Genomic DNA, 27,101 nt, shown 5'->3' with positions numbered 1-27,101 from the left:
TAAACATCAGGAAATGTGCTGTTAATTTAATATGGATTCTAATGAAAGCCTCCAAAATAATTTAAAGCACATTGATAATTACACATTAGACATGCTTTACTCATTACATAAAAATTGAATTAATCTTTTGATATTAGAGACCATCAGCATACAAAGAAATTAAAGTTAAGGCTAAAAAAGCTCAGAATCTTAAATGGCTTTGGAGTGACAAGGCAACTGTTTAGAAATGTAAACATGTCAGTTGTAAGAAGAGCTGGCTCTGGTAGGAATGGTGGGTGAGACAGGGTGTAGGAAGGGCCTGGAAGAGGCAAGGTGCTTCAGAGGCTGGGCTCAGGTGAGGGCAGCCCAGTGTCCCCTGGTGTGCCGCGTTCCAGATGGATGTCATCAGCCCTGCCACACCTCTTCCTGGCGCCGGGCTCTGAGTCTCGCTGTGTGGTGCAGCCGCCTTTTTCGCCTGATTGGGATTCCCGGAAGGGATCTTGAATGTCCAGGTAATCCCCTAAATAGGGTGCCTCAACTTTCTGTGTGTCTCTGGATTCTTTCCACTTCTCTCCCTTCCAGCACCACTTCCTTGGCCCTGCCTGATTTATCTCAGTTAGAGTCCATGTTTACAGTTGCAGCCTTGCCACTTTCAAATCTAGGCTGCAGCCCAGACTCAAGTCCTCTCATTTACTGTGGGATAAATCCACAACCCTTAAAATAAGCTACAAGCTTCTCCACTGTTTGGCGCTTGCTTTCTTCTCTAGCCCATCCTGTTGTCACTATGTCCTCCACGTTCTGCCCTGCAACACATGAAATGTCTTTCACTTACTCCAATCCACCTTGCTCTCTTTCAGCTCAAGGCTTTTACGCCTGTCGTTTCTCTCTGTAGGATAGATTCTCCCAATCCTTTTGGTTTGGTTGTACCTATTCTTTTTTTTTTTTTTTTCTGATATAGTTTTAATACCCTTTCTGCCTTTGCTGACCGCCTCCTTAGACTAGATTAGATTCTCCTGCTGGGGGACCGTACTATTCTGTACTTTTCACAGCATTTCTGAGCCAAGTTATAATTGTTTAAGCGGTCTGTCTTCCCCGTAGGGCCTAAGCTCCATGTTTGAAGGAGAGTGCTTTTTCTCATCACTGCTCTATTTCCGGGGTTAGCACAGTGCCTGGCATGGGGTGGTGGGGTGCTTGGGGATTTTGTTGAGTGAATAAGTTTAGACATGGTTTATGTGAATGTTAATCCCTGGAACAAGGTGACCAGGCTGATCTTTCATTTCTGGGGATCTACAGAAGCTCTACAGTGCCGGGAGGAGGGTCAGGAGGGCAAGATCAAAGCATCCTAGGGAAGGAGACACTAAGGCTGGATGAGTATCAGGGCTCCTGCATTTGAGGGAGCCATCTATTCATACAGTGGTTTGATGAGAATAGAATAAATGAAATGAGGAGTGACAATTTTGGATTCTCACCTATGGAACAAAAGCTAAAACTATTCAAAGTACCTTTTTTGGTTTCCAGGATCTTTTCTCAATGTAATTTTTTTTTGAATAGTTTAACATGTAGTAAACTTTAATCTGGTCCTTATACTTAGGATTGTATTTATTTTTTGCAGGTTTTGTCTGCATTTTTAAATGCCCTGCTGTTTGTCTGTATTTGATTTTTTAGATTCTTTTAGAAATCTAAAGGTACCGTTGAGGATTCTGAATTTGATATTTGGCTCCTAAACATCTTGAAAACTTTTTTAGAATAAATTCAGTGTGGACTGAGATAGCTCTGGACTGTAATCCAGTTAGATAGCCGTGGACTGTAGTTCACACAGGGAAAATTAATGGAGTAATATCAATTCCATTAACAAAGCAAGAGGGTAAATCAGGTAAATAGGGTAAATGGGAGTAGGCTTGTGATCCTGCAGTTCTGGTAAGCTCCAGGTGATATTGGTAGTGGTGGTCTGATGACCATAGTTTGAGTAGCAAAGGACTCTGGACTATTTTGGGGTGGAGTTTGTGAAGGGAAGGAGAAGAGATAGGTTGGTAGTTGGAGCGGGGCAAGGTGGAGAGAAAGGTTTTTTATTGTTGTTACGATAGAAGAGATGGCAACATGCTGGTACTTGGGAAGGAAGGAATTAACAGAGTAGAAAGTGAAGATCTGAACAGAAGAAGATAATAAAGAAACCACAGGGGCTTGGGGCCTGAAACCCAAAAGAAATACAGAGCACGAGTGGTGGGCCTGGCCCTGGACCTCAAGCAGGGGCCAACATTTCTTCTTCTGAGACTTTTGAAGGTAGGGGTAGGTACCCTTTATTTGTGTTTTTGCTGAGTTCATTCCTGGCAGCTGTCCTTTAAAGTTCATTTTTGTTCCCTTCTCCTCCTCCAGTGTCCCTTCTTAAACCTGTCCTGTTGTTTTGTTGTTGTTGTTTCAAACTGCTTTTGGATTTTCATTATTGCATTTCTTTGCTGCTGCAACGCTTGTCGGAGTCATCCCCACCTCCTGCTTTGGTTATAGAAAAAGAAATGAGGAAAGCAGAGTTAAGTAACTTGCCAAAGGTTAAGTGGGTAGTAAATGGAGTAGAGTTCTTGTAAAATCCTAGAACAGTGCCTTTCTAGTACTTTAAGGAGCTTTCTTAAACCAGTGGTTCTCAAGCTGTGCTCCCCAGACCAGCTGCATCAGCATCAGCTGAGACCTTGTTAAAGTGCAGATTCTCAGAGCCCACTCATTACATACATAATCAGAAACCCCGGGGGTAGAACCCAGCAGCCCGTGGCTTAAGAAACCCTCCAGGTGATTCTGATGAAAACTGAAGTTTGAGAACCACTGGTTTAAACAAATAGAAGTGAAATATATATTCAGGAAATGTAGTAATTTCTCCAGAAAATGGGTCGGTAGAGACCTATTCATCTGCTATCCAAACCATCTGAGTGACAAATCAAGAGGGATTTGTAGGCCAGCCCCTGAAAGATTTCATAATCCCAGTCGATAATATTTAACCCTGGTCACCAAAGAATTGAGAAAGTGTTTATTTAGAGCCTGATAGAGCTGAGGCAGATGGGAGAAATTAGAGAAAATGAACAAACAGTAGTAACATTAACATCACCCTAACAGCTATGTTTCATACTGTGCAGTGAAGTGTGTATATAAGTATAGTAGGAATCCGAGGAGTGTGTACTGCTGATTTTTGTTCTAGGAGAACTTCTCTCTTCCCTCTTTATCCCCCTTCCCCTCTCTCCCTCCCTCCATCTTTACTTCCCACATCCCTTCCTAATAAGCACTGATATGTTCTGTCATTGAGGAGTCTGAATGTTTATTTCCAAGTATATAAGATGTGGGGTTGTATAAGACAGCCCTTCCCCTTTCTGCAGGGGAAACATCCTTTTGAATAAATTTCAAGTAATTTTAAAGACATCTCGTAGGGGGAAAAGTTGGGGGTCAGAAATGCAAGATATTGTATCCTAAAAATCAGTAGAAAACCTTCAGTTCTGATTAAACTATACTATTTTACCAATCCTAAAAAAGTACATGACGTAACATGGCTAAAAAGAAATATATTGCTATAAATGAATGCTAGCATGTTGCAGGCGATAAGACAAAACACATTCATAAATAAAGTTTGTATCATGCTCTTGGAACACACACACTTGCATTATATTCTAGGCCCTACTGAGAACTAAATAGCTATAACTTCAGTACAAAATGAATTTGAACGAATTCCTAAATTGAATGTGAAGACGAAGCTAATGTCTCCGTGAAAGCAGCAGAAACCCTGCAGCAAGGTGCAGTGCTGGGGAGCGAGTACCTGTAGGGGAGGTGCCGTGCACCTGGGACCCCCTTGGCTCTTGGGTGATTTGTGTAGTAACGCTCCTCACAAGGAGGGGCAGCATTATTCTTTTCTTATACTACAGGGAAATGGTGGTCTTTTCACTTGAGTCTCCTGTTTTGGAAACATCATTTATGTGAATTTTGCAATTTTAATTGTGTGTAAGCATGTCTTAGAGTGAATGTGAGAAATCGCATCAGAGAGCGCTCAGCTGTAGGACGTGTGTGCCGTGAGGGAGACCCAGGTTGTGAGCTGTTCTCAGCCTTCAGCGAATCCGTTGTTTCACATCATCCATTATTCTGTAGTAAGTGTGTGATAATTTTTCTTGTTTTCCATCCCTCCCATTTCTCTTAGAGTCAGAGAAAAATACTGCCTGTGTGTCTTTAATACATTCAGACCATGTCTGCCAAGTTTTATGCTTTGAAATAAACAAGGGAAAGATTGCGTCCAAAGAAAGCTGGTTCTTAATGCTTGCACAAGCCTAGCTATAAAAATTCCTCATTACTCTTTTAATTAATAAGTCACATGAAGAACAAAGACTACGTTGCTTTTGTGCCCTCCCTTGGTGCTGGATTCAGCAAGATCTTTCACAGAGTAGTTTTTCAAAGATATTTCTGGGCTTTGGATATTTGAATTATCACTTCTGATGAGGCTTATAAATATTTGTAGCAGAAATAATTTTCATGAGCTAAGGCAGGCTTTTCTATGTAAAATGAAATGTAGGACATGCAAAATGTCAACATTTTATATCAGTTTGACAAGTAACCACTGGCGAAGAAGTAACTGATAAAAATTTGAACAATGCTTCTGGTCTTTCTACATTTTATTGTATTTGAAGTTTTTCTAATTCATCAATAAAGCAGAAACCGCAGAATTTAGGCATCTTTCCTCCCTCCCATTGTTACTCTAATAACAGATTCCTCTCCCCCGGGAATTTAGTGTCATTTGTCTATTCTTTCTGTAAAATCATATGTTTGAAAAAAAAAATGACCTTATTCTTCAACCCAGGTCATACAAATTAGATGGTATTTCTCACATTTGAATACCTAATTTTGCTAATAATTGTGCCTTTAATGACTCCGAAGTTATTTCCACCTGTGTATTTTATGAAGTGTTTATCCTCATCTGATTATTTTTTATCCTGTGAACTGCAAGGCATCTCATCATATCTGTAATTTCCAAGCAGGAGTCGGTCCAAAGTAGGCCAAGTCCACGCTGGTGGGCTGCTTTGTGTGGCTCTGCAGCTCTCTGATGTCTGGTGGGGCGAGCGGTGCGGCAGGAGCTGGACCCGGAGAACCGCATGCCTCAGTGAGCTGTACTTTTCCAGTTCCTCTGAAATGTTTCTGTAAAGAAGTGCCTCGTCCGTGCACAGGTGTCTGTGATGGTGAACACAGTGATGACAAACTTAGCTGCTTACTTACCTTTTTAACAGCAAATGCCATACAGATCTAGGCCTTTGGTACCTATAGGTCTGTGTGAAAAAGAAGAGTACCATTAATCAGATTTGCAACTTTAAGTCTAAAATTTTATTTTTGTTTTTAAAATGTCTTTCTGAAAGGCTTTGCCTCCTTAGTGTTGGTAGACATAAGGCTAGAGTTCCCGGCTGTGGCCCTGAACCCTGCCCGTGCATTAGAATCAGCGAGGGGGCTCTTAAAAATCCTGCTGCCTGTGTTGCCCCCCAGGCTAGTTATATAAGAATCCCTGGGCATTGGACTGAAACATCAGTATTCTTTGACAATCTCTAGATTATTCTAAAGTACGGCCAGGATTGAGAACCACTGGTTTAAGACAAACATTTATATTCTGTATTGAACTCAAATGCTCTTATTACCAGTTTTCATTGTTAATCCCACCTAGTTTTAGTTCCCTTGTGTTACTAGGGTTTTCTTTGTTGTATGCTGCAGTTCTTTATTAGAAAGAGTAGAAGACACTGGTTTTGGCTCTTAGGGGGAAAACATCTGACTAATGTCCTTTAATGTGAGATTGGAGAGCATGGAGGACACTGGGGAGAGGGGATGGTGGGTCTGTGGGCAGCTGGGGGAAGGACTGCTCAGTTGTCTTTGTACACGTTTGCATGTGCTAGTGGGATGGGTGGGTTTGGAGTTGGGACCTTGGTGGGGGATCTTAAGCTCTTGTGTGTGAATAGTGAGCAACTATAAAATGAAAACTGGCATTTATTCCAATCTACTTTTTTTTCTTCTGTAATGGTAAATAGTAGTAGATAGCTCCTTGTATCCTGTAAAAGCAATATCATAAGGCATTTGTTTTTAAAAATCAGGGGATACTTGTATTTCTGCTCTTCCTTCAGTATTTTTTATTTATTGTAGTAGGTAGCTTATTGAACAGTTTGTATACTTTTAAAATGGATCTCCTTATGTGATTGCCATTAATTTCTGCAGTGTTGAGGGTCCTTGAGTTAGTAGTAATACTGAGCAGCCCATGAAGAGTCAAAAAGCCTCTAGAGAAAGGGGCAAGTAACATTCCTTTTGTCAACTCCCATGAAATAGGCGACTTCCCATATAAGTTGTCTATGAAATCTTTTTGGCAATACTTCGAGGCATTTCTGAGAAACCCTATATCCGTTGATGCAGAGATGTTTTCTACAACATGATTTATAAGTAAATATTTAATTAAGAGGGCACTTAAACACGTGCGCGCACCCCCCCCCTTAGTCGTTTCATTATAAACCTTGTGACAACATGGTCGTAACTTATGATTCTGATTTTAATACTGTTAACAACTTTACCAAGAATTCTTAGCTATTAAAATTACTTAAAGGATTAAGGGAATATCTTTTAGATTGTTCTGTAGTAAATACTTTTTTTCTCCAGCTACTTAAAATTTTCTGCATTTATTGGAAAGTAGCAGACACTCAGTTTTTATGGCATGAATATCATGGAATGACTGGTTTACCAGAAGGTATCTTGGAAGTAAATAGAAGTGATGCGATTGTAACATCCATTCTGACACGTTGAAATAAAATAAGGAAAGGGCAATGCCCAGAGCATTCTGCTGCACTGATGAATGATGCTTATCAACGTCAGGCACACAGGAGGTGCTCAGTGATTCAGAATGCACATTCAGCAATGAGGGAAGAGAGATCCAACAAAGGGAGAGGTGTTATTGATGATGGGAAGGGTTGCTGAAGACAAATTCTGGAGGGAGATTGCTCACTGGGAAGAGCAAGAGGATCGGAGTTAGATGAATCTGGGTTGAGTCTCAGCTCTACCAACATTAGCTAAGTTCTCTTAGGCAGATGTAAAATGAAGATGATGAGAAGGATAGCGACAAGCAATCGAGGTTAATGGAGAATGCTTGGCACCAAGGTTCTTGACACAGGACAAAAAGTAAATATCAATTTCCTTCCTCCTTGGCCTTGATAGTCTGATGGGATTTGTCATTGATTGCTTAGCAGCAGAAGAACCTAATTTTTTTTTTTTTTTTGGACATAAGGATTTTATTGTTTAATTCTGTCTTTCAAAGACCTGGATCTATCTGGTTTAGCAGATTATACCAGTGGGAAAGAAAAGAACAGAGGCTTAAGGGTGTGTGAGAGTTTTTTCTTCCCAGCAGTAAAATTGTTCTCAGCCCCAGTCCAGTAGCACGAGTGGAAGATCCTTCGGCCCGGCAGTCTGATTTCTTCTGGGAGTAAACTGCTTAGAAAATTTTGTAGGAATTCAGCTGTTATCCTGTTTAATTGAGAGGTACGTTAATAGAAATTGATTTTCATTTTCTGTGTCTGTATGGCTACATAAAGTTCTGATCTGATTTCTGTCCTGTTTTGATTTCCCCATTGTATAATTTTCAGTGTTCTTCCACAATGGACCATACGATTTCTCTCTCCCAAAGAAACATCATCACCCCTTGACTGTTCCAAGAGCTTTCTGTGGGTTAGTTTGTCTGTCACGCTTTTTTGTTTTTGTGTGTGTGTTTTTTGCCTCTGCAGTTTTTCTTAAGATACAGTAAAGACCATGTTTTAAGCAGTGGGTCGTTTTCCGCTGTCTAGGTACAGCTTACAGTCACAGTCTTTCCCATGGTGAACCCAGAATCTTTTGTGAGCCCTGTCCCCTACTCTCCTACACCTCTGGTTTCCCTCTGCTCTCGCCACACATTCCTGAGCCTTGCTCAGGTCCCTGCTTCTGTGCCCTTGTTCATGCACCTCCTGGTATGAAACGCCTCCCGAATGAAAGCACTGCGATCCCCTAACACTGGTACTGTATGAAATCTTTCTGGCTTTTCCCCAGTTTGAACCAATTCCTTCGTGTTTCTCTACCAAATCACCTGTACCTCGGTACCTCTGCTTGACACTAATGCCTTTTGCCATGTAGTGTGGTAGAATTAGTTGTTGGCCTGCCTTTTTCTTAGTTCTTTGATGGTAGGAGGCATGCCAACTAGGTATATGACTTTTGGCCATATCCATGTGTTCTTACTTACCATTTGGGTCCTCCCAGCCCTTACTCCAATGCCTTTACATTGTAGCATTGAATATCGTATATGTTCTGTGAAATCATATTCTGACAAGACAGAATATATTAAGTTTGGCTTATTTTCTCCCTGAAAAATGTGTCTTAATTTCATTTTTAATGTTGAGATTATGTTGTTCTTTTGGTCAAGTTTATTTAATTTCCTAGGCCACTGATTTTTATAATGAGTGATGGATGAATGAACCGTAATACTAAAGCTCGGCTGTACTGCTTTATAACTTGGACTCACAAGTTACACACCCCTGAGAATGGACTTTATTTTCAGGATTATCACAATAGTAAAAGTCAGTGGAAGTGAGTTCTGCTTGGTTAGCAATAAGGTGTCTACAGAAAATTGAGCTCTCCTTTTTACTAACAAGACTACATTTTAATCGTAAGTGACAGTATAATAATTGACTACTGAGCTGTCTCTGGCTCTGCCTCTTTTTTAGAATTAAGAACATTTTTACTTTGTCTCCTTATGCTAGAGAACACACTCTGCGGAATTAAGTATACGACTTTTGGCCACATCCATATGTTCTTACAGAATTGTCATTTGTGGCTTTACTGGCAGATAGACCATACTTAAAAAAAGAAGGTTAGCTGTGGCAATGCCTGTGTCTCCAGAATGCTGCATGTGAATGATTCTTGGTCTTCATAACAAGCCTGTAATTAGTTCATATACATAAGGCATATGACGAGCTATTATGTCATCCATCAAATGTTATATTCCATGGTGAAATGAAAGGCACCCATTCCTAAACTCAAAATTGGCCAATTATAGTCTTTCTCTATTTCTGGACTGTCAGTCTAAGGGCATTATCAATATTTCAAGTCTTGTGAGTTTTTAAAGAAAAGGGTCATCTGTGTGATTCTACAATGAAATAATCTTTTCACCTCCGAGTTTTCATGGTGCTTTTCTTGTAATGCTTTTGTAAAATTCGTTTAGCAGAAATGCCTGATTATGAGGTCAAAAAGTATTTTGTAATTTGGGAGGGAAAGGGGATATGTATTTCATGAACCAACATTTTATAATTTCTTTTTGGTACCTGCAAGATCCATTATTAGATTCCTCTTGGAGTGACATCTCTGTATGAAAAGGAGAGGTGATTTCTGATTCCTGCAAGGGTCAGTGAGGGTCCTAGAGCAGAATCCCCTCACCTGGGCCAGCAGACTTGACAGGAATTACTAGCACCCTGGGGAGAAAGACATCAAGGCTTTGCAAGGCATCCTTTGAAAGGATGATGGGTGTGTATTATGGCTTGTATTATAATATTCAGCACTTGGGAGAAACATTATCTTTAGTCACCAAAACTGAAGATTAAAAGGGATTACATAAATGTTTTGTGTATCCTAAGACTTCGGGAAGCCTAAGTTATTTGAAGATGTATGTTTATCATTTACCTGGGAACACATTGAACTGTTAATGATTCTGAAATAAAGAAGGGGGTATTGGAAGGTAGTATTGCCCCCCCATGGGTATAAATAAAATAGTATTTTAAATGATACTAACAAAATAACGTGATTGCCTAAATTTTGTGTTTTCTTTTTTTTCTTTTTTTTTAAGTGTCTGACTTTTTTTAAAAGACTTTATTCATTTATTTGAGAGCGAGAGACAGAGATAGCGACAGAGAGCACAAGCAGGGAGGAGAGGGAGAAGCAGGCTCGCCACGGAGCAGGGAGCTCAACGTGGAGCTCAATCCCAGGACCCTGAGATCATGACCTGAGCCGAAGGCAGACGCTTAACTGACTGAGCCACCCAGGCGCCCCTAAATTTTGTTTTCTTTTCCTCTGTTTCATAGAAAGCAATTTCCTTAGTATCTGTGATCGCCAGTAAGGCTTTAGGGTAAAACGTTGGTTCTAGCTATGCATAGTAACTATTTGATAGCTTTTTTTTTTTTTAAAGATTTATTTGAAAGAGCGCGCATTCTCTCAGTGCATGCGCAGGTGGGGTGAGGGGTGGAGGGAGAGAATCCTCAGGGAGACTCCCTGCTGAGTGTGGAGCCCAACACGGGGCTCAGTCTCAAGATCCATGAGATCATGACCTCAGCCAAAACCAAGAGTCAGACGCTCGACCAACTGAGCCACCTAAGCGCCACTATTTGACAGCTTTTTAAAAAGCCTAGATTTCATGGACTGGTTTCAATATAGCAGATGTAAAAAATAATAATAATAAAATCTTGAAACCAGAACCCATGACCATGAGCCTATACAAGGCAGGCTTTAAAAAATGTTCCAGTCAGGGGAAGGTCTTATTTCCAGAGACGCAGCTGAGGCTTAGACCATCCCTGTAGCAGTTATCTGGCTGAGATATCTCTCTGCTCGATCTGAACAAATGCACGTCAATTAGACAAAAATGTGCTTGAATCCTTATCAGGCAGTTCAGTGGCCACATACAGGCCACGCCTGCAATCACAGATTTGCCAGTTGCATGGTACTTTACAAGATGGGTGTAATTTAGAGAATGGAATTGAAGTGTGAAAAAATTGGAAGGTGAATTAAAATGAGAGACTTCTTGTTGTGCTTGTTCAGTTGTGATGTAGTAAACATTATGATTTAGGTGTGGGTGCTTACGGGTAGGAAAAATAGTAAACATTATGATTTAGGTGTGGGTGCTTACGGGTAGGAAAAATTACAGGTAACTGGAAGTCAGTTTAAAAAAAACAACTTAACTGTTTCAATATAATATTGAGGATCTTCTAAAATAGCCCAAATAATCAACAAGTAAGTACTTAAATATATTTGTTCAGTACTGTGCTTGACTTCCAAGGTTGGAGAAGAAGTTTACTGGTTACATCTTGTGAGTTTATTATTTGGTTAGAGAGGCAAGATCTCCTGAGATGGACACATAGAAGGACACTACATATGATGTATATAGTTTCATTTGGGGTTATATTTATTGATAGTCATTCATTAGTTGATTCATTTCTTCAACAAAAACTGATTTCTGGAGGTTGTGGTGAAAAAAAAAGAAACCATCAATATTCCCATAGAGGAGACAGACAATAACAAGCAAACTGATAAGCAGGAAAAATTCTGAGAGGCTTAAAAGCTGTGAAAAAAAATAAACCAGGTTGAAGCGATGGAATGCATGTGGATGGGGCAGGGCTGCTAAGAGCCTGGGTGGTCAGACAGACCTCATTGAGAAGGAGGTGTTCGAGCAGGGTCATCCGAGTGGCCCCTGAGGCAGAAACTAGCTTGCATGCTTAGTGAGCAGACACAGAGCAGAGGGAGTAAGATGAGACCAGAGCAAGGCCAGGAGTGCTGACGATATAGGGCTTCTTCCAGGGGGTAGGACTTGAAGCACACTGGGAATCTTTGGTGAGCATGAAACAGGAGCTTTGGACTTTTTGCTGTGGTTGCTGCGTGGAGAATGTAAGTGGGAGGAGACGCAGGCTGCTGGGTAGCAGTCCAAGGCTGTGGTCCATCAGGGATGTGATGCTGGCTTAGATAAGGTGGGAGGAGACAGCTAGAATATATAAGGCTCTACTTTTGCAAAATAGAAAATAAAGTGGCAAAGATGACCCTGAAAAGGGAGAAGAATTCCAGCTGAATCCTGAAAGATTAAACATGAATTAAACATAAATAGATAAAGAGGAAATAGATATTTCTGGGAGATTTGAAGATGGGAATGGAAATGGCATGAATGGGCCACAGTCCGTTTCTCTGCTCTCCAAAGAAAGCAGAACAAATAAAAATTAATCTGAGATAGTGGTTCTCACACTAGAATCACCTGGGGATCTTAAAAAAATACTGATATCTGGGTTCTACCTCTGAGATTCTGGCATTGTACTTAGCATGGAGTGTGGTCTGGCATTGGAATTTAGAAATGTTCCAAAGTCACTTACATGTGCAGGTAAGGTTGAAAACCACCATTGTATGATCTCATAAAGTAGGAGACCTGTAGCCCGGCAAGAAACCCATGAAGCAGACTGAGCGCCTAGGTGTGGGAGTAGTGCAGAGTAGTGCTTTTGAGACTTAATTGTGAGACTCCCCTGAGATGTTTATTTAAAATACAAGTTCCTGGAGCCCTCTCCTGGAAACACTGATTAATAGTACCTAGGAATACTTAATATGTTCCTCTTATGGTGATATAAGTTGGGAAAAATTGCACTGGGTAAAAGATCTCAGTGCTTCTGATTTTCGATAAGGAGAGTGAAATGGACACATCAGTGGAAATGAATGCCAGCCTCAGCTGTCTGGTAGGGTGGGGTTGGAGGACCAAGCTGGCTTGAAGGTAACATCTCAACAGTACAGATGTGAGCTGTTGGAACTCTGATCAAGAGCTGAAGTCAAAGCAGTGTCATCACGGGCTCAGTGGAAAACAAATTCAGGCAAATTCTTTTGGAAAGAGACTTGCTCAGGGAAAGATTGGAGATGTGTATGATCTCAGCAGGAAAGCTAATTGGGGCTAGATTGTAGAGAGCTGTGTCATTGGGCATTCACAGCATTGGGAGGCCAGTGAATGTGGTGTATTGCTGACGTCTGTCATTGTATTGTTTTTACCAATTCTGCATGGCATTCATAACATCCACACACTGATGAAGTTATGCAGGTGGATTCATTGGTTCGCTTGGTAGAGGGTTGTATTTTCACGGGTTTGATGTTCTTCTGTAGGGCTGTAATATACGTGTGCACTATCCCTCAACATGGTACTTCCTGTTTGTTAGGACATGAAATCAGGACTATGCTTTTTACCTATACTGCATATCTTTCCCCCAGATGACTGAATCCAAAGAGAAATTGCTTTTTCTTATCAGCATCTAATTTTGTCCTAAAAACTCTTTTCCGTTAGATTCTGTTCATTTATTCAGCCCCTTTTTATTCAGTAGCTGTTCAGTACAAACAATGTGGACAGTGTAAAGAGAAATGGGTCTATGCCCTGCCCATAGGATCATACAGTCTATTGGGAGCACGATCACATCACTAATTATACCCAGTGAGACTGTGGTCCAGAGGAAGATACTGATGTTTAGAGGAGAGAGTGATTATTTTGCTTTAGAGAATAGGACTTTTAAAATTCTTTTTGGAGGATGTTGCTGACTTTAAAGGATGGGTAGGATTTAGAAAGCTGTGGATACTAGGGTATTTCAGGCAAGAGGGAACAGTGTAAAGGACAGACACAGGAATCTGCTGGCAAATGATCTAATTTGACTGTGGCGTAGAGAGCTTGAGGAGGTGTTCTGGAAAATAAGATGAAAAGCTAGGTTGGAGCCTATTAAGAAGAGGTGTGACAGCCAGTGGAAAACATGCTTTATTCTGTAGGCAGCAAGGAGCCTTTGGAGATGTTCCAGCAGGAAAATAGAGGGAAAACTAGCATTTATTGGGGGTGTGCTATGCATGTGCCAAGCAGTATGCTTTCTGAAAGTGGTTCCTTTAGGTAATCTGAGGCATAGGTTATTTGGGCACAGTAATTGGGCATCATGTTTAGGGTTGTTTGGAAGAGGGAGGAGCTAGAGACAGGAACAGCCCAGTCACTGCCCATATCTTATGTGTAATTATTTTGGCATGGGAAAAAAAGAGATGATCTAAAAAAGGTTTTTATTGATTGAGTAAATTTCTCTTGAGCTCTCTCAATATTCCATGCTCTGGGATATGGCGGTAAATCAGCAGTCCAAGACTGTCGTAGAGTATATATTTTGTGGGTGGGACAGATTATACCGGCAGAGAATAATCAGGCAGTGACAAGTGACATTTAGAGAATGAAAATAGGGAGGTGTGACAGAGACGGATCTGGTGGCTTCTTTAGACTGGGTGGTCACGTAAGGTCTCTCTGAAGAAGTGACATTTTAACAGACACTTGAATGATAATGAGGAACCAGCCTTTAGAAAATTGGGGTTCAGGGTGGAGGGAGCATCCCAGGCAGAGGGAATGGCCCTAAATGGGAACAAACTTAGTGAATCTAAAGGAACAAAAAGGGGAGGCAGGATCAACATTATTTGTCAATAGAGTGTATATGGGGATCAAGGAAGAAGTCAAAGTTGACCCTTAGGTTTCTAATGGTGGAAACAGAGAATGATAGCACTGTTATCAGGGAATTGGACCAAGTGTAAGTGAAGGATGCGGTTTCTTTTGGACTTGCGTGGTTTAAAATGCTGAGAGCTAGGCACTTGAGCTTGGGAGAGGAGGTGGGATGGACATAGAACTTTGAGAATCATCCGCCTATAGAGTCCTTTGAGGCTCTAGGAAAGGTGGGGACATCCAGGAAGTTGGAACAGGAAGAGAAAGCCAAAGACAACAATTCAGAAGGTTTAAATTGGCGAACTCAGAGATGAGAGAGATGGGGACAAGAAGGAAAGCTGAGGGTCTGAGCACTGGGCATGGGAGGAATCGCACTATCAAGTAGTTCGGGACCACGCTGACCCACAAATGCATTGTTTTGTTTTGTGAACCTAATGCAGTGAAGACAATTCTGTTAAGATGAATCATTCCATTAGCTTATAATTTCATAATTTGACATTGCTGTCTCTCTTGGTGTATTCAAAACTAGAATTAGGATGCCAGCTGCTAGAGTGGGATTAAACAGAACTGTAAGCTTTTCTTTGTCATCAGTTCTCAAATATTCTTTGCAATATGCCAAAACATATCTTTCCAGAGGCAGAAGACAAACAATTGTTTTAAAGTGAAACACTGTCGTTTGAGAATTATGTGGTACTTGAAAATAGCAATTTCTGTTTGACCACCAGGTGGCGAAAACACTACTTTTAAATTGTTCAATTCATCAGTACATGTGAGTGACTATTCTTACTAAGAAATCATGGTTGGTAGTGACCAGTTATATATGCCCATGGTGACATTTCAGTGCATTGGAAGAAATGCAGTTTGACTTAACTTTTTTGTTAATATGTATATTCAACAAGAATTCACACCACCAACTTTGTAGGAGGGCAGGCATCAGGCAACAGAAATTCTCAGATTAGTAAGCTCTGTGTCTGTCCTCAAGAATCTCTCCCTTCCAAGAGGGAGTCAGTCATACACTCAGAACAGGTTGATGAGTGCAGTAATAGAAGTACGTGTAAGGTACACGATAGCCCAGATGGGGAATGATTTCCTTTGCTCTGGGCAAAGCAGGGAAGGTTTCACAGAGGATTTGAATCCGGGTTTGAGGAATCAGTCCATCTCTGGGTTATAGCATAAGAACATACCACGTAGTGGGAACAACTTGTGCAAATACATAGTTGTATGAAATAGCATGGTGTGTTTTGGTTAACTGTAAGTGTTTGATATTACTTATACATAAGTCAGAGTGACGATGGAGGCAAGGCTGGAGAAGTAAGCAGTGAAAGGCTCTGTGGGCCAAGCTGAGGATCTTGGAGGACTCTTATCTGGTAAAGGAAGCCATTGGAAGGTTTTAAGGATGACGACCCTGTGATCAAACTAGTATTTCAGCAGGTGACTGTCAGGTCAGTTCAGAATCTGGCCTAGAAGAGGATAGAACCAAAGGCTGGTAGATCAGTTAGGCAAGGGTGCTGTGGTAATTAGTGCAAGAGATGATGATGGTGTGAACTAGAGCAGGGGTGGGAGTCCAGGCAAGGACAGGTTCACATGTGTAATGGTGGTTGGTTTTATGTGTCAACTTGACTGAGTCACCTAGTGCCCAGATATTTGGTCAAACTTTATTGTGGATGTGTCTGTAACGGTGTTTTTGGACAAGACTAACAATTGAGTAGACTGAGTAAAGCAGACCACCTGCCCTAGTGTGGATGGACTTCATATAATCAGTTGACCTCAAGAGAACAAAAAGGCTGAATAAGAGTGAATTCCTTCTTCCTGACTGTCTTTGAGCTGGGGCATTGGTCTTTTCCTGCCTTTGAACTCGACCTGAAACATTGGCTCTTCTTGGGGCTCAAGCCTGCTGGCTTTCAGACTGGAACTTACACTGTCAGCTTTCCTTTGTAGGCCTTTGTAGTTGCTCTGGAACTATATAATACCATTGCTCTCCTAGGTCTCCAGCTGGCTGACTGCAGATTTTGGGATGTCTCAACCTCCATAATTACGTGAGCCAGTGCCTTATGTTAAAACTCTTTTCTCCCTCTCTCTTGTATATAAATCCTATTGTTCCATTTCTCTGGAGAGTCCTGACTAACACAGGTACGGAAGGTGGAGTCAGCATAACATGGCATTTCACTGTATGTGGAGGTTGAAAGAAAGTTGCCAAGAGTGATCCCTCGCTCGGGCCTGGTGAATGGAGGAACAGTCTTGCCGGGGGCTGAAATTGGTGGTGTGCGGTACAAACAAGAATTGTATGTTTACGTGTGCAGTGTATGAAGAAGATCTGTACAGCTTTATAAACAGAAAATTCATGGGATTTTCAAGGTGTGGAGAAAAAGATGCCTTTTAGACAGTTGGTTCTCTGGGTCTAGCTTTATAAGTAATGTAAGGACTGTAGAAATGGATGACAAACGGCATCAAGATTTGATGTGGTGTGAAAATCTGGGGAGCAGCAGAGAATAATTTGATTCCAGGTTGGGCATTTCTAGGGTAGGATGTGTAGCAGGCGGGCACAGCTCTATTTTGTTGAACATGCTTGAGATCCACTCTTAAATGGTAAGTGGGATGAAGGTGGAATTTATTAACTGAAAGAAGATGGAAGAGACAGGGCCCAGGAAAATGGAATTGAAAGTCTGTGAGATCCAGGGTATGAGAGGGACTATAGAATATTTTGGACAGAATCTGTGGTTTTAACTGGTATTTTATGCACTTATATATGCGATGTCATACTTTAGCATAATTTAGATTCTTGGTATCTATTATCATTTAATAACAATAGACAATATTTCTGAGCACTTAAAATGTCCTGGACTCTGCTTGATCAGGATGTGTATGTATGTACTTTACTATCTCTTTACATCTCATGACAAATGTGTCGGTTAGATCATGTCCAGTGACTTGGAGAGAAATTATAGTCCTCGATCCCTTCAGCCCAATAACAAATTAAGAGAGAAGCACCATTTGACTTCTGCTTCACCTTACTCCCTCCTGGAGAAGCAGGAATTACAGAAAGTTGCAGTAGTATGGCTTCATTTTTCTCTTCTCTCCTTTGGGTATGATGCTTTGTTAGTCAAGCTTCGAGATTTATTTTGAGAAAAGTCATCCAAGCAAATGACTAGAATCTGAGTAGAATGAGTTCTGTAAGACTCATTTAAAGAGGCAGAGGGGTATGTACAGAGGCCGGCATGGGAACACACAGGCCTTTTTGCTGTGGTTAGAAGATGATTGGACTTGGAACTGAGTACTTGGTTTCGCTTCTCCCTCTGTGGCTTTTCTTAGACCTCTTAATCAAGTGGAGCCTACATTTCCTTATCGGTAAATTAGGAATAATAATAATAACCCATGTTCAGGGGTTGTTGGGAACAACAATTGAGTTATTTGATGAAACTGCTTTGTAAAGTGAAATGCGAATATAAGATTGTTCTATTCATTTTGACAAAGTGACTTTAATATTGTAAGCCATATTGCATAAAAGCTCACTTTGGTCCTCGCTGGTGGAATTATGCATTCCTTCAGGGCACTGAGAGGACATTCCTCTCTGTGTGGTTTCCCACATGCCCTCAACAGTCTTTTCTGTGGGGGCAGAAACGAAGCAGGCAGGACGAATGATGGTCACTTTGTGTATTCCTATGCCCCGAGCACATGCATGGGTAGAGCTACTCCCCACAAATGGGTACCAATCAGCACACGAAGGAGATGAGATGGAGTGGTTGTGACTTGCCAGAAGGTACACCAGTGAGGGGTGAAAAGCAGAAACAAGAAAATAGCTTTTTGCTTCCCAGTTTAGTTGGTAGAATTCATTTTATGTCTTCCCTGAAATCATCACCCATGAAGTTCATCTTACTGTAATGGGAAGTTGAGGAGGTTCATGAAATATTTAAACTCGTGTTCACTTTCTTAGTGAAGACCATTGTGAATTCCATGGAAGAAAAATATAATCTACCTAGATAATTACCGTAATCCCCCACCCTTTACTTTTGTGAAGAGTGAAAAGTCACTTCAAATGTTTATTCTTGCTCAAAAGAAAAAGAAATTGTCTGTTGGCTTAAAATGAGCAGGCTGTGTCATGGAATTTACATCAAAAACTAGGGATGTACTAGTTTGTATGGTGACTAACATAACCTAATACAACTAACAAAACATAATAAAGAATTATTATAAAAAAATGAGCAGGCTATGTGCCTCTTTTAGTGTAGAAATGGCCACGTATGGTTAAATGCTTTGTCGATAGTTCACCCTTTGGGTTACCACCACATTTTTTAACTTAACTGCGTTTCCCCCTTAACATGGAGTACAGATACTGTTGTGATAATTGGCAAGCACACAGTTGCACATTTGTGGTGATTATAGCAGATACTTTTTAATTCAATGAACTCTAAATTAAAGTCTGATCCTCTCATTTTGCCTCATCATCGCCTTCTATTTGTATTGAGGGACAAAAGAGCAACAAATCAGATTTCCAAATGTGAGATGGGGAGGATAGATGTTCCTTTCATCATTCTTCCCAGGCCCTGATCAACCAGTATTCCCCCATCTCTAACTTTAAAAAATGACTGTTAGGTGAGATCTCTTTCAACTTCCTATATGCTAAGGGCATTTTTTTCTTTTTCTTTTCTTTTCTTTCTTTTTTTTTTTTTTTTTTTTTTTACATCCCTGTACATTCTCATTCTCTTTCCTTCAGCCTCAAAGGAAATAAACTACTTCTGCATCACTAAGCACAGCCCATCCACTGGGGTCCTTGACTCAGTCTCCCCCCTGCCTTCTCCAGGGCCAGGCCCTTCCTGGCATTTTAAATTTTTTCTCATTTCTCCAGCTTTTGCTTCTGTGTTATGTTTTTCTTCTTAGTCTATAATTGCTCAGATTTCTCCCAATTTGACATGCCACATTTGCCTGCAATTCCTGTCCCATTTTATACTCTCCTGACCCAACTCCTCAGAAGCCTCAGCCAGTCCTCTCTGACTTTCTGCCCCGTCACTCCCATTGCACTCTGGCCTCTGTCCACCACCCTGACTGGGCAGAGCTGCTGTGGTTACAGTCACTGGTGATTTTCTAATGAGTAATTCCAACATATTTTTCTCAGCTTTTTATTTTATGGATTTCTCTCCTGCATGTAATTCTCCTTGAAACTTTTCCCTTGACTTTCATACCACAGTCATTTTTATTCCTTTTGTACCTCTTTAATTGTTCCTTCCCTGTGTCCTTAATCATTTTTTTCCCTCTAGTCAGCCCTCAAATATCAGTACTCCTCAGGGTCACTCTTTGATCTTCTTTGTTCTAGTCGCTGTTCATACTCTCACCAAGTGATCCTAACCATTTTCATGATTTCACATACCACCTACACACTGATGACTCCTCAGATGCATTTTCAGTCTAGACCTTTTCCCCACCCTCAGGCTCATTGGCCAATTTCTAGGTGAATCTCTTTGCCTCGAGTTCCTCCAGTTTCTTCACAGTTTATAAGACCAAACCTGAACTCTTATCATTTCTCCTAAACCAGTTTTTCTGTCTGTATTTTTACCATTTCAGTTAGTAGCACCATCATCTACCTAGTCACCTGACTCAAAAACAAAGGAGCCATTTATTCCTACCTCAACTTCATTGCCCATATCCAGTCAGTCCTCTGGCTTCTAGGTTATATTTTGACGTTTTTGTATTTATTTCCCTGGTCAGTCCCTTCCTTTCTTTTCCACAGCAACTACTTGGTTCATTTCTTTCATCATCTGGTATTAGCACATCCTTCAGTCTCATTGTGTCCTTCCTCAAATCTGCCCTTCCTACGGCCAATAGAGTGAGTGATCTGTGAATAAAAAATAAAACCATTTACTTTTCCTGCATTGCACTGTTTAGCGTCTCACTCCTTTCATTGCGGACAGCAATACTTCCCAAACTTGGTTTCCTAAATATATACATGTGCTTTAGAACATTCAATAAGAATTTCACAATTTTGTTTGTAAATTTTACTGATAATCATTTTACGGACAATAACCTTATTTGTGTTTATGATGGAATTTCTGTCAAAGAATGACCTAAAATTACTAGTTTAGCTTTAACTGCAGTGCCTCAGCCAACATCAGAAGATTCTAGTGGCCATAGACATACTTTCAAGGATCTATGAGATCTGCCTTTACCTGTCCATCTGTTTCTCTCTATACCGATGCAGGTGTGCTTGAATAATTCCAAGGACGTATATAAGTTGTTCCTAGATCGTTATTGTACATCAGGTATTCATGTTGATGTGTATATAATTTTTCCAAAGGGGTCTTACATTATTCAAGTTTGAATTACACTCACTCTATAAATTTTAAGGCCTTTAATATATCTTCTAAGATCTTTTATGACTTGGCCTCTGCATGTTTCTTTATTTTAGTATCTTGCTTTATATTTTCTGTAATGAACATCAAACTACTTGTGGCTCCTTATACACACGATGCTTTTCTTTTTAAGTCTCGACTTTAGCTCTTACCTCTTTGGTGTATGGAATTTTCTCCCTGCATTCCCGTAACTTTTAACTTGGAACTCCTACTTATGCCTTATAAATTAGTGCCACCATCACCTCCTCCAGGATGCACTAGTCCAACCATGGTGCGCTGTTCAGTGGTCCTCCTGTTTTCATAGTGCCCTGAGCAGATCTCTGTCTCTGCATACATCTTACTGCTTTGTAGTGACCTGTTGGAATCTCTACAGACAGTTACCTCCTTCAGGTCTTGTGGTTTCTTCTCTGTATCTTTCAAGCATGGCACATAGTTGAACGAGAGATAGTGACCTGTAAATATACACTTGCTTTCTACCAGAGATCTTTCTACAGTCAGCTTAAGCAATTTCTTTCAGAGTTTTTTCTCTTTTAGATTTTTACACTACTGGTTTTTAAATGTTTAGTATGTTTTTGCATGCTTCATTTAATATTTTAAGTTAGAAAAATCTGTCTAGTTTTTTGGGTTTTTTGTTTTTTTGTTTTTGCGGGTTTTTTTGTTTGCTTGTTTTGTTTTTTTGAGAGAGAGAGAGCGAGAGAATGAGCATGAGCAGAGCTGGAAGGGCAGGTGGAGAGAGGGAGAGAGAGAGAATACTAAGAAGGCTCTAGGCTCATTGTGGATCCCAACACGGGGCTTAAGCTCACAATCCTGAGAACATGCCCTGAGCTGAAATCCAGAGTCAGGTGCTTAGCTTACTGAGCCACCCAGGACCCCCTGTCTAGTTTTTATATGAAGAAATATTAGCTACAGAAAGATAACACTTCGTTCCTTTCTGTTTCAGGAGATCCGTCTTCCCAGTTGCAGGCTCAGGAACCTGGAAGTTCTGAAAATACATTAAGTCTGCTGGAAGATTCTGGGTGTGATTTATCAAATGAGCAGAGAAGTGAACCTTCAGAGGTGGCCCAGCATTCTGTGGAGAGCTGCACCCCCACACCCTTTCTACCACTGCCCATTGTGAAAAGACATTGTGGCACTCTGGAAAATCCTCTGTCTTCCCACATGCAATTCTTGCAACATCTTCTTGAACTGAAGAACTTGACAGAATCAGGGAGTCTGAAAACAGACCTAAGCCACTTTGAAAACGACTTCTCCACAGTATCTGATTCTGTTTTTCAGTTGCTGGACGGCCTGATCACTTTTTACCGTAAACCCAAATTTCCTTTTTCAAGCTTTTGGGCAGAAGCTGTTAATACTTTAGCTGGACTGATCAGTGACTGTAACTTATCTAATCATATTCTTAAAAAGTGTTCCCAGAAGTTGGAAGAATTTGAGAAAACCCTACTGCAGGTTATTTTAAGGAGCAACCATATAAACCGGGTAAGTATTAAATCTCTTCTATTCATGAAATAATGTCAGTAGTTTTGGAGAACATTCCCATTGGATAACGTTGATTGCTGTCCCTTAGACTCCTGGCTCAGAGTCTCCAGTTAAGACCTTCTTTTGCAGTCATGTCCCCTCCTCTGACCTCTAATTGCTACAGCATGGTTCTCTACATAGATGCCTGTGCTTCCAGCTTGTACTTCTCTACTTTGAGTTGTTATCTTCCCTGTTTTTTATTTTTATCCTTGAGTTCTTATCTTCTTTTGTTTTCCCTTGCCTACGGTTACTTCCTATTGATCAAAAAGTCTCAGTATTTTTCAAAAAACCACTAGCATTTAATGGTTTCCCAATCTATAACTTCTACGGGTGTTAAATTCCTCATGATGGATTACCTGTACTGTACTGAATTTGCTCTTTTTCTGGCATTGACTAGCAGATGCCTGGAGGTCAAAGAATATTTTTCTCTTCTTTTAGAATTTCCATTGTAAGTGGCATAATACCCCACGGACCCTCTGCAGTTGTGGATTAAATGAGTAAATTGGCTGAGGAACACATAACATATGGCTTTATTATGTTTTTTTTTTCTTATTTATTTAACGTGGGTTAGTGTGGTTGACTCCGGGATTCTTTTTTAACAGGTGACATTGAGGTAACCTGCTGTTATGTTTTGTTTGTTTGTTTGCCTCTTGAGACATAAGGGACAGTTTTTTTTGTATTACTTCCTATCTTCTTCAGGATCTGAACCTTTGGGAAACTCCAAATGCATTCACATTTTAATCCTTCTAATTGACTACTTAAAATACCACAGGGGAGACTAAAAGGTCTATCTAGCTTATTAACAGTATATTTCACTGTAGGAAAAAAGTTGTTAGATCTTGTTTCTTTTGATACATCATTGTCAAGTGTTTATCCTCAGTGCCATTATCTGAATTTTGTACAGTAGAGGCTTTACCTGAATTTTTAAAACTCTAACAAAATTTGAACTAATAGCCTAATTTGTTGCACATACATCTGTTCTTCTCCGTTAATGTGCGGTTTGATCAACATTATAGAAAACTTTACGATTAAGCTTTTGGCATTTGTGAAAGGCGACTTTTCTGTTTGGCAAACTGAAATTTTTGCTACCTGATGTGGTCAATCAGGAGTTAAATATCAGATTTTTCACAGTAGTATCTGAGGTATATAATCTGTGTCTTTACCATTAATAAATATCTTATTTAATATTTTTTTTTTGCATATTTTTGCTTTCTTTTAAAACTACTGTAAACAGGTTTTATGTTGACTTTGAACCTTCCAAATACTGGCATTTATATTCTTCATCAGTTAACAGACGATGCATATATTTTTTTCAGTCTAGTCTTTGACTTAAGCATTAGAATACCCACGAGTAGCCTTGGGACTTGTATGGAGGGAAGGGAGAATGTAGAAGAAGCTTGTGATGGTGTGGATGGATCTGAAGTGTACTTTCCGTACCGTTTGCCGTGATGCAAGCTGTTACTGAATAGTTGGTCAACGGTGGGGGAATGAGTGAATGAATGGCTTTGGTCTTTTCTTGGAGAGGTAATTGTTACAGGTAGAGAAAGTAGAATCATAAAATTGCTCACTGCATTTACAATTAGGATGATGACTCATACATAAGTTTTAATGACATTCTCTCTGGGGATTTTTTTTTCTTGCCAGTGAAAGCTTCTTAGATTAAATCATTCTAGCTTTAGTTGTCGTTATTACTATCATCATCTTCTTCCAGATATATTCATAAAGCTTCTTTATTAGAATAGAAAAAAGGACTGATGATTGCTTTTATTTATTTTTTTATTTTATTTTATTTTTTTAAAGATTTTATTTATTTATGTGACAGAGAGACAGCCAGCGAGAGAGGGAACAGAGCATGGGGAGTGGGAGAGGAAGAAGCAGGCTCTCAGCGGAGGAGCCCGATGTGGGACTCGATCCTGGAACACCGGGATCACGCCCTGAGCCGAAGGCAGACGCTTAACGACTGCGCTACCCAGGCGCCCCAATGATTGCTCTTTTAGAAATGCTTTTTTGTCTTTTTTAGTTTCAAGAAGGAATATATTCTGATGTGAAATATAGGATAGCTCCTATTGCATTTTTATTGATACTATTTTTGATTGATTAATACAAAATACCATAGTTTATGGGAAAAAATTGCTTCTTGGAAAAACCTTGTTTCCACGATTGGAAATATTTAAATTGTATTGCTTAGAAACTCGAGCCCTGCTATTGGTTTTGTTAAAGTTATGTTTATGCACTGTGATAGGAAAAGTTGTGGTATGAATACTTACTGGTCTGACAGGGATTTCATGTGTTTATAGTTCATCTACAGCCAGTTTTAAATAAAATATATATCTTTTACATGTTCTCAATACATTTAGTAGTAAAATTATTCTGGCCATAGTTTAGTTTTTCTTTAACGGTCAATAAGAAGTTGGTATTTTTCAGAATCTTGAGGTTGTTATTGTGAATGTCAGTGATGTCAGGGTTGTGTATATTCAAGAAATAGGTTGAAATGAGACACCCTGGAAATTATTTTGAAAAGTTCCTTAATTGTAGCTTGGTTGAAATTTTAAATAAGTTTGGGGGAAAAATAAGTTTGCTGAGAATATATATATGATTTGTGATTTTTCAGATTTGGATAAATCCTATTTATTTCTGTGCTGTTTTGTGCTATAATATGCACTATATTTATTCAATAACAGATTTTTAGGTGTTGTTATCTTAGTGTTATGTCTGTATCATATTTTTAGGATAACCATTAGTGTGGGACTAGAAGGTATAATCCACAATGACAAATTTGACAGGTAGAGAAGATACAGGTCTTGAAACCAGGTGGCTTACAGAGGTCTGCACTAGGCTTGCTTGAGGGGTCCTGGGAAGCAGTCTTGACTTGTTTTCTACTTCCAGGCCCCAGTATGGCATGTTTCCTTTTTCGCCGGCGTACTTGCCTTGGGGTCAGGAATGTTTGCCTTTGAGGTATTTCATGCCCTTTGTTTGACTGGTAGCCTGACCTTTCCTGTATTTCCAGACCTCAAAATGTGTTTATTTCTATGATTAGGTATTTCTTCCACTTATTTTGTCATAGGCCAGGGTACTGTCATAGAAGTTAAACAGCAGAATGCTTTTGATTCTACTTAGATTTTACAGTGGTCTCTGTCTTAAATTTTCATTTGTTTTGAAGAGATGGGAAATATTTTATTACGTTGAATATCAAAATCTATAGTTACCCTTCAGCTTTTAGGTACTTAGCGTATATTGCTAGATCTTAGAGACATACTAGTGAGTTACTTAGAAAGCTTTCTCTTCAATTTCTTATTTTTTAAACCATAAAACAACTCTTGGACATATTAGTTGTGAAATTGAAAAAAAAATTTGACTGCCAAGTAGATATTAACTTAGAATCTTTTGTATGTATGGTAAGCCGAATAATGGTCTCTGCTAAGGATGTCCACATCCTAATCCTTGGAATTTGTGAATGTTTTATGTTACATGACGGGGTGGGGTGGAGAATTAAGGTTGCTGAACTTGGGATGAGGATATTAGCCTGGATATACCCATGGGCCCAATACTCACAAGGGTCTTGGTAAGTGAAAAAGGGAGGCAGGAGGGTGAGTGTCAGATAAATTTGAAGATGCTGGCTTTAAAGATGGAGAAAGGGGCCATGAACCAAGAAATGCAGGTTAGAAAACACAGGGAGATGGGTTCTTCTTGAGAGCCTCCATAAGGGATGCAGGCCTGGCAACACCTTCATTTTGGCCCAGCGAGACCCACTTCAGAATTCCGAAGTCTAGAACTCTGACTGAGTAAATTTGTGTTGCTGAAAAGCCACTAAGACTGTGGTAGTTTAATATATAGCAGCAACGGGAAATAATCCACTGTGCTTAATATTTTACAGTGTTTTCACATCCATTATGTCATCCGATATGTATACAGCAACTCTGTGTGATAGGCACGCTTGCCATTTGTTAGATAAGAAAAATGAGGCTCAGAGAGATTGGCCCAAGGACACCAAGCTAGTCAGCACTGGGAACACTGGCACCTAGTATTGGAGTTGAATGTGGTGCTGCTTTCCCTCTTCATTCTCTCTTCTCAAAAGGCTGAAATTTGGTAAAACTGACCCAGACTCTAGGATATAGGCAGATATTGCTTGTATAATTCCCCCCGCTATGGTCTATATGTCCATCCCTTCCCGTCTGGATTCCTGCAGTAACTTCTTTCAGGTTCCTGACTCATCTGATCCTCCTCTAACCCATCCCCCTCACCATTGTCAGAGTGATCCTTAAAAAATGACAAAGGTAGCACAAAATGGGAAATTATCTTTTTTAAAAAATCACCCTTATAAAAATGCCAAAGATCCTTTAGGGGTTCCTCATGGACTTATAAAAAAGCACACATTCTTTTGATGGGCATTGAGCAACCTACAGAATTGTTAAATGACTATATTGTACACCTGAAACTAATGTGACACTGTCAGCTACACCAGAATTAAGAAAGAGAGAGAGAGAGAGAAGAAAGAACAGAGGAGGGGGGAAGGGAGGGAGGCAGGCAGGCACACATACGTCACTGCGGCCCACAAGGCCCTTCTCTGCCTGGCTCCTATCCAGCTTCTTCAATATCGTCTTTCTGTATTCCCTCCTAACCACTCTTCACTCCAGTCAGACAGAATTGTTTGTAGTTTCAAGTACTTTCTATTCTCTTCCTAGTACCTGTCAGTCCCTTAGCCCAGGACACCCTTCTTCCATCCGGCTAGTCGTACGTGTCCTTACAAACTGAGCTCTAGGATTAGCTCCTCAAAGCAGCCTTCCCTCCCACCCTGCTTCCGTGGTCTTTTCCTTTTGCTGATTAAATATCCCTCACATAAATTCACCACAGTGCACATATCACTGTACAGTAACTACTCACTTGTTTTTCCTCCTCCACTGGAATCCATATTTGTGGCCATACGCCATGCCTTACTCAGTTTAGATCCTCAGGGCTCAGCGTGGTACCTAGCAGTGGGCTGGGGGCATCTCGTTATAGCCTGGTGAGGGTGGACGTCTGGGCTCCCACTT

At 40.3% G+C, this 27,101-nt stretch overlaps 1 protein-coding gene across 1 annotated transcript in view; it reads left to right on the top strand.

Moving 5' to 3' along the window:
- The first annotated feature begins 268 nt into the window (after nt 1-268).
- Nucleotides 269-27,101, top strand: part of MEI4 (meiotic double-stranded break formation protein 4) — a 177,141-nt gene continuing 150,308 nt past the window's right edge. The window contains exons 1-2 of the mRNA XM_087856895.1: nt 269-491; nt 21,497-22,032. Of these exons, the coding sequence (XP_087713021.1) occupies nt 269-491; nt 21,497-22,032 (759 nt within the window). The remainder of the gene's footprint in view (nt 492-21,496; nt 22,033-27,101) is intronic.

Source organism: Ursus americanus, chromosome 29 (assembly GCF_024610735.1).
Source record: "Ursus americanus isolate L20-20 chromosome 29, mUrsAme1.1.p, whole genome shotgun sequence".
Lineage (NCBI taxonomy): Eukaryota > Metazoa > Chordata > Mammalia > Carnivora > Ursidae > Ursus > Ursus americanus.
The sequence above is the reverse complement of the archived record's forward strand: the minus strand, read 5'-3'. Positions and strand labels throughout refer to the sequence as shown.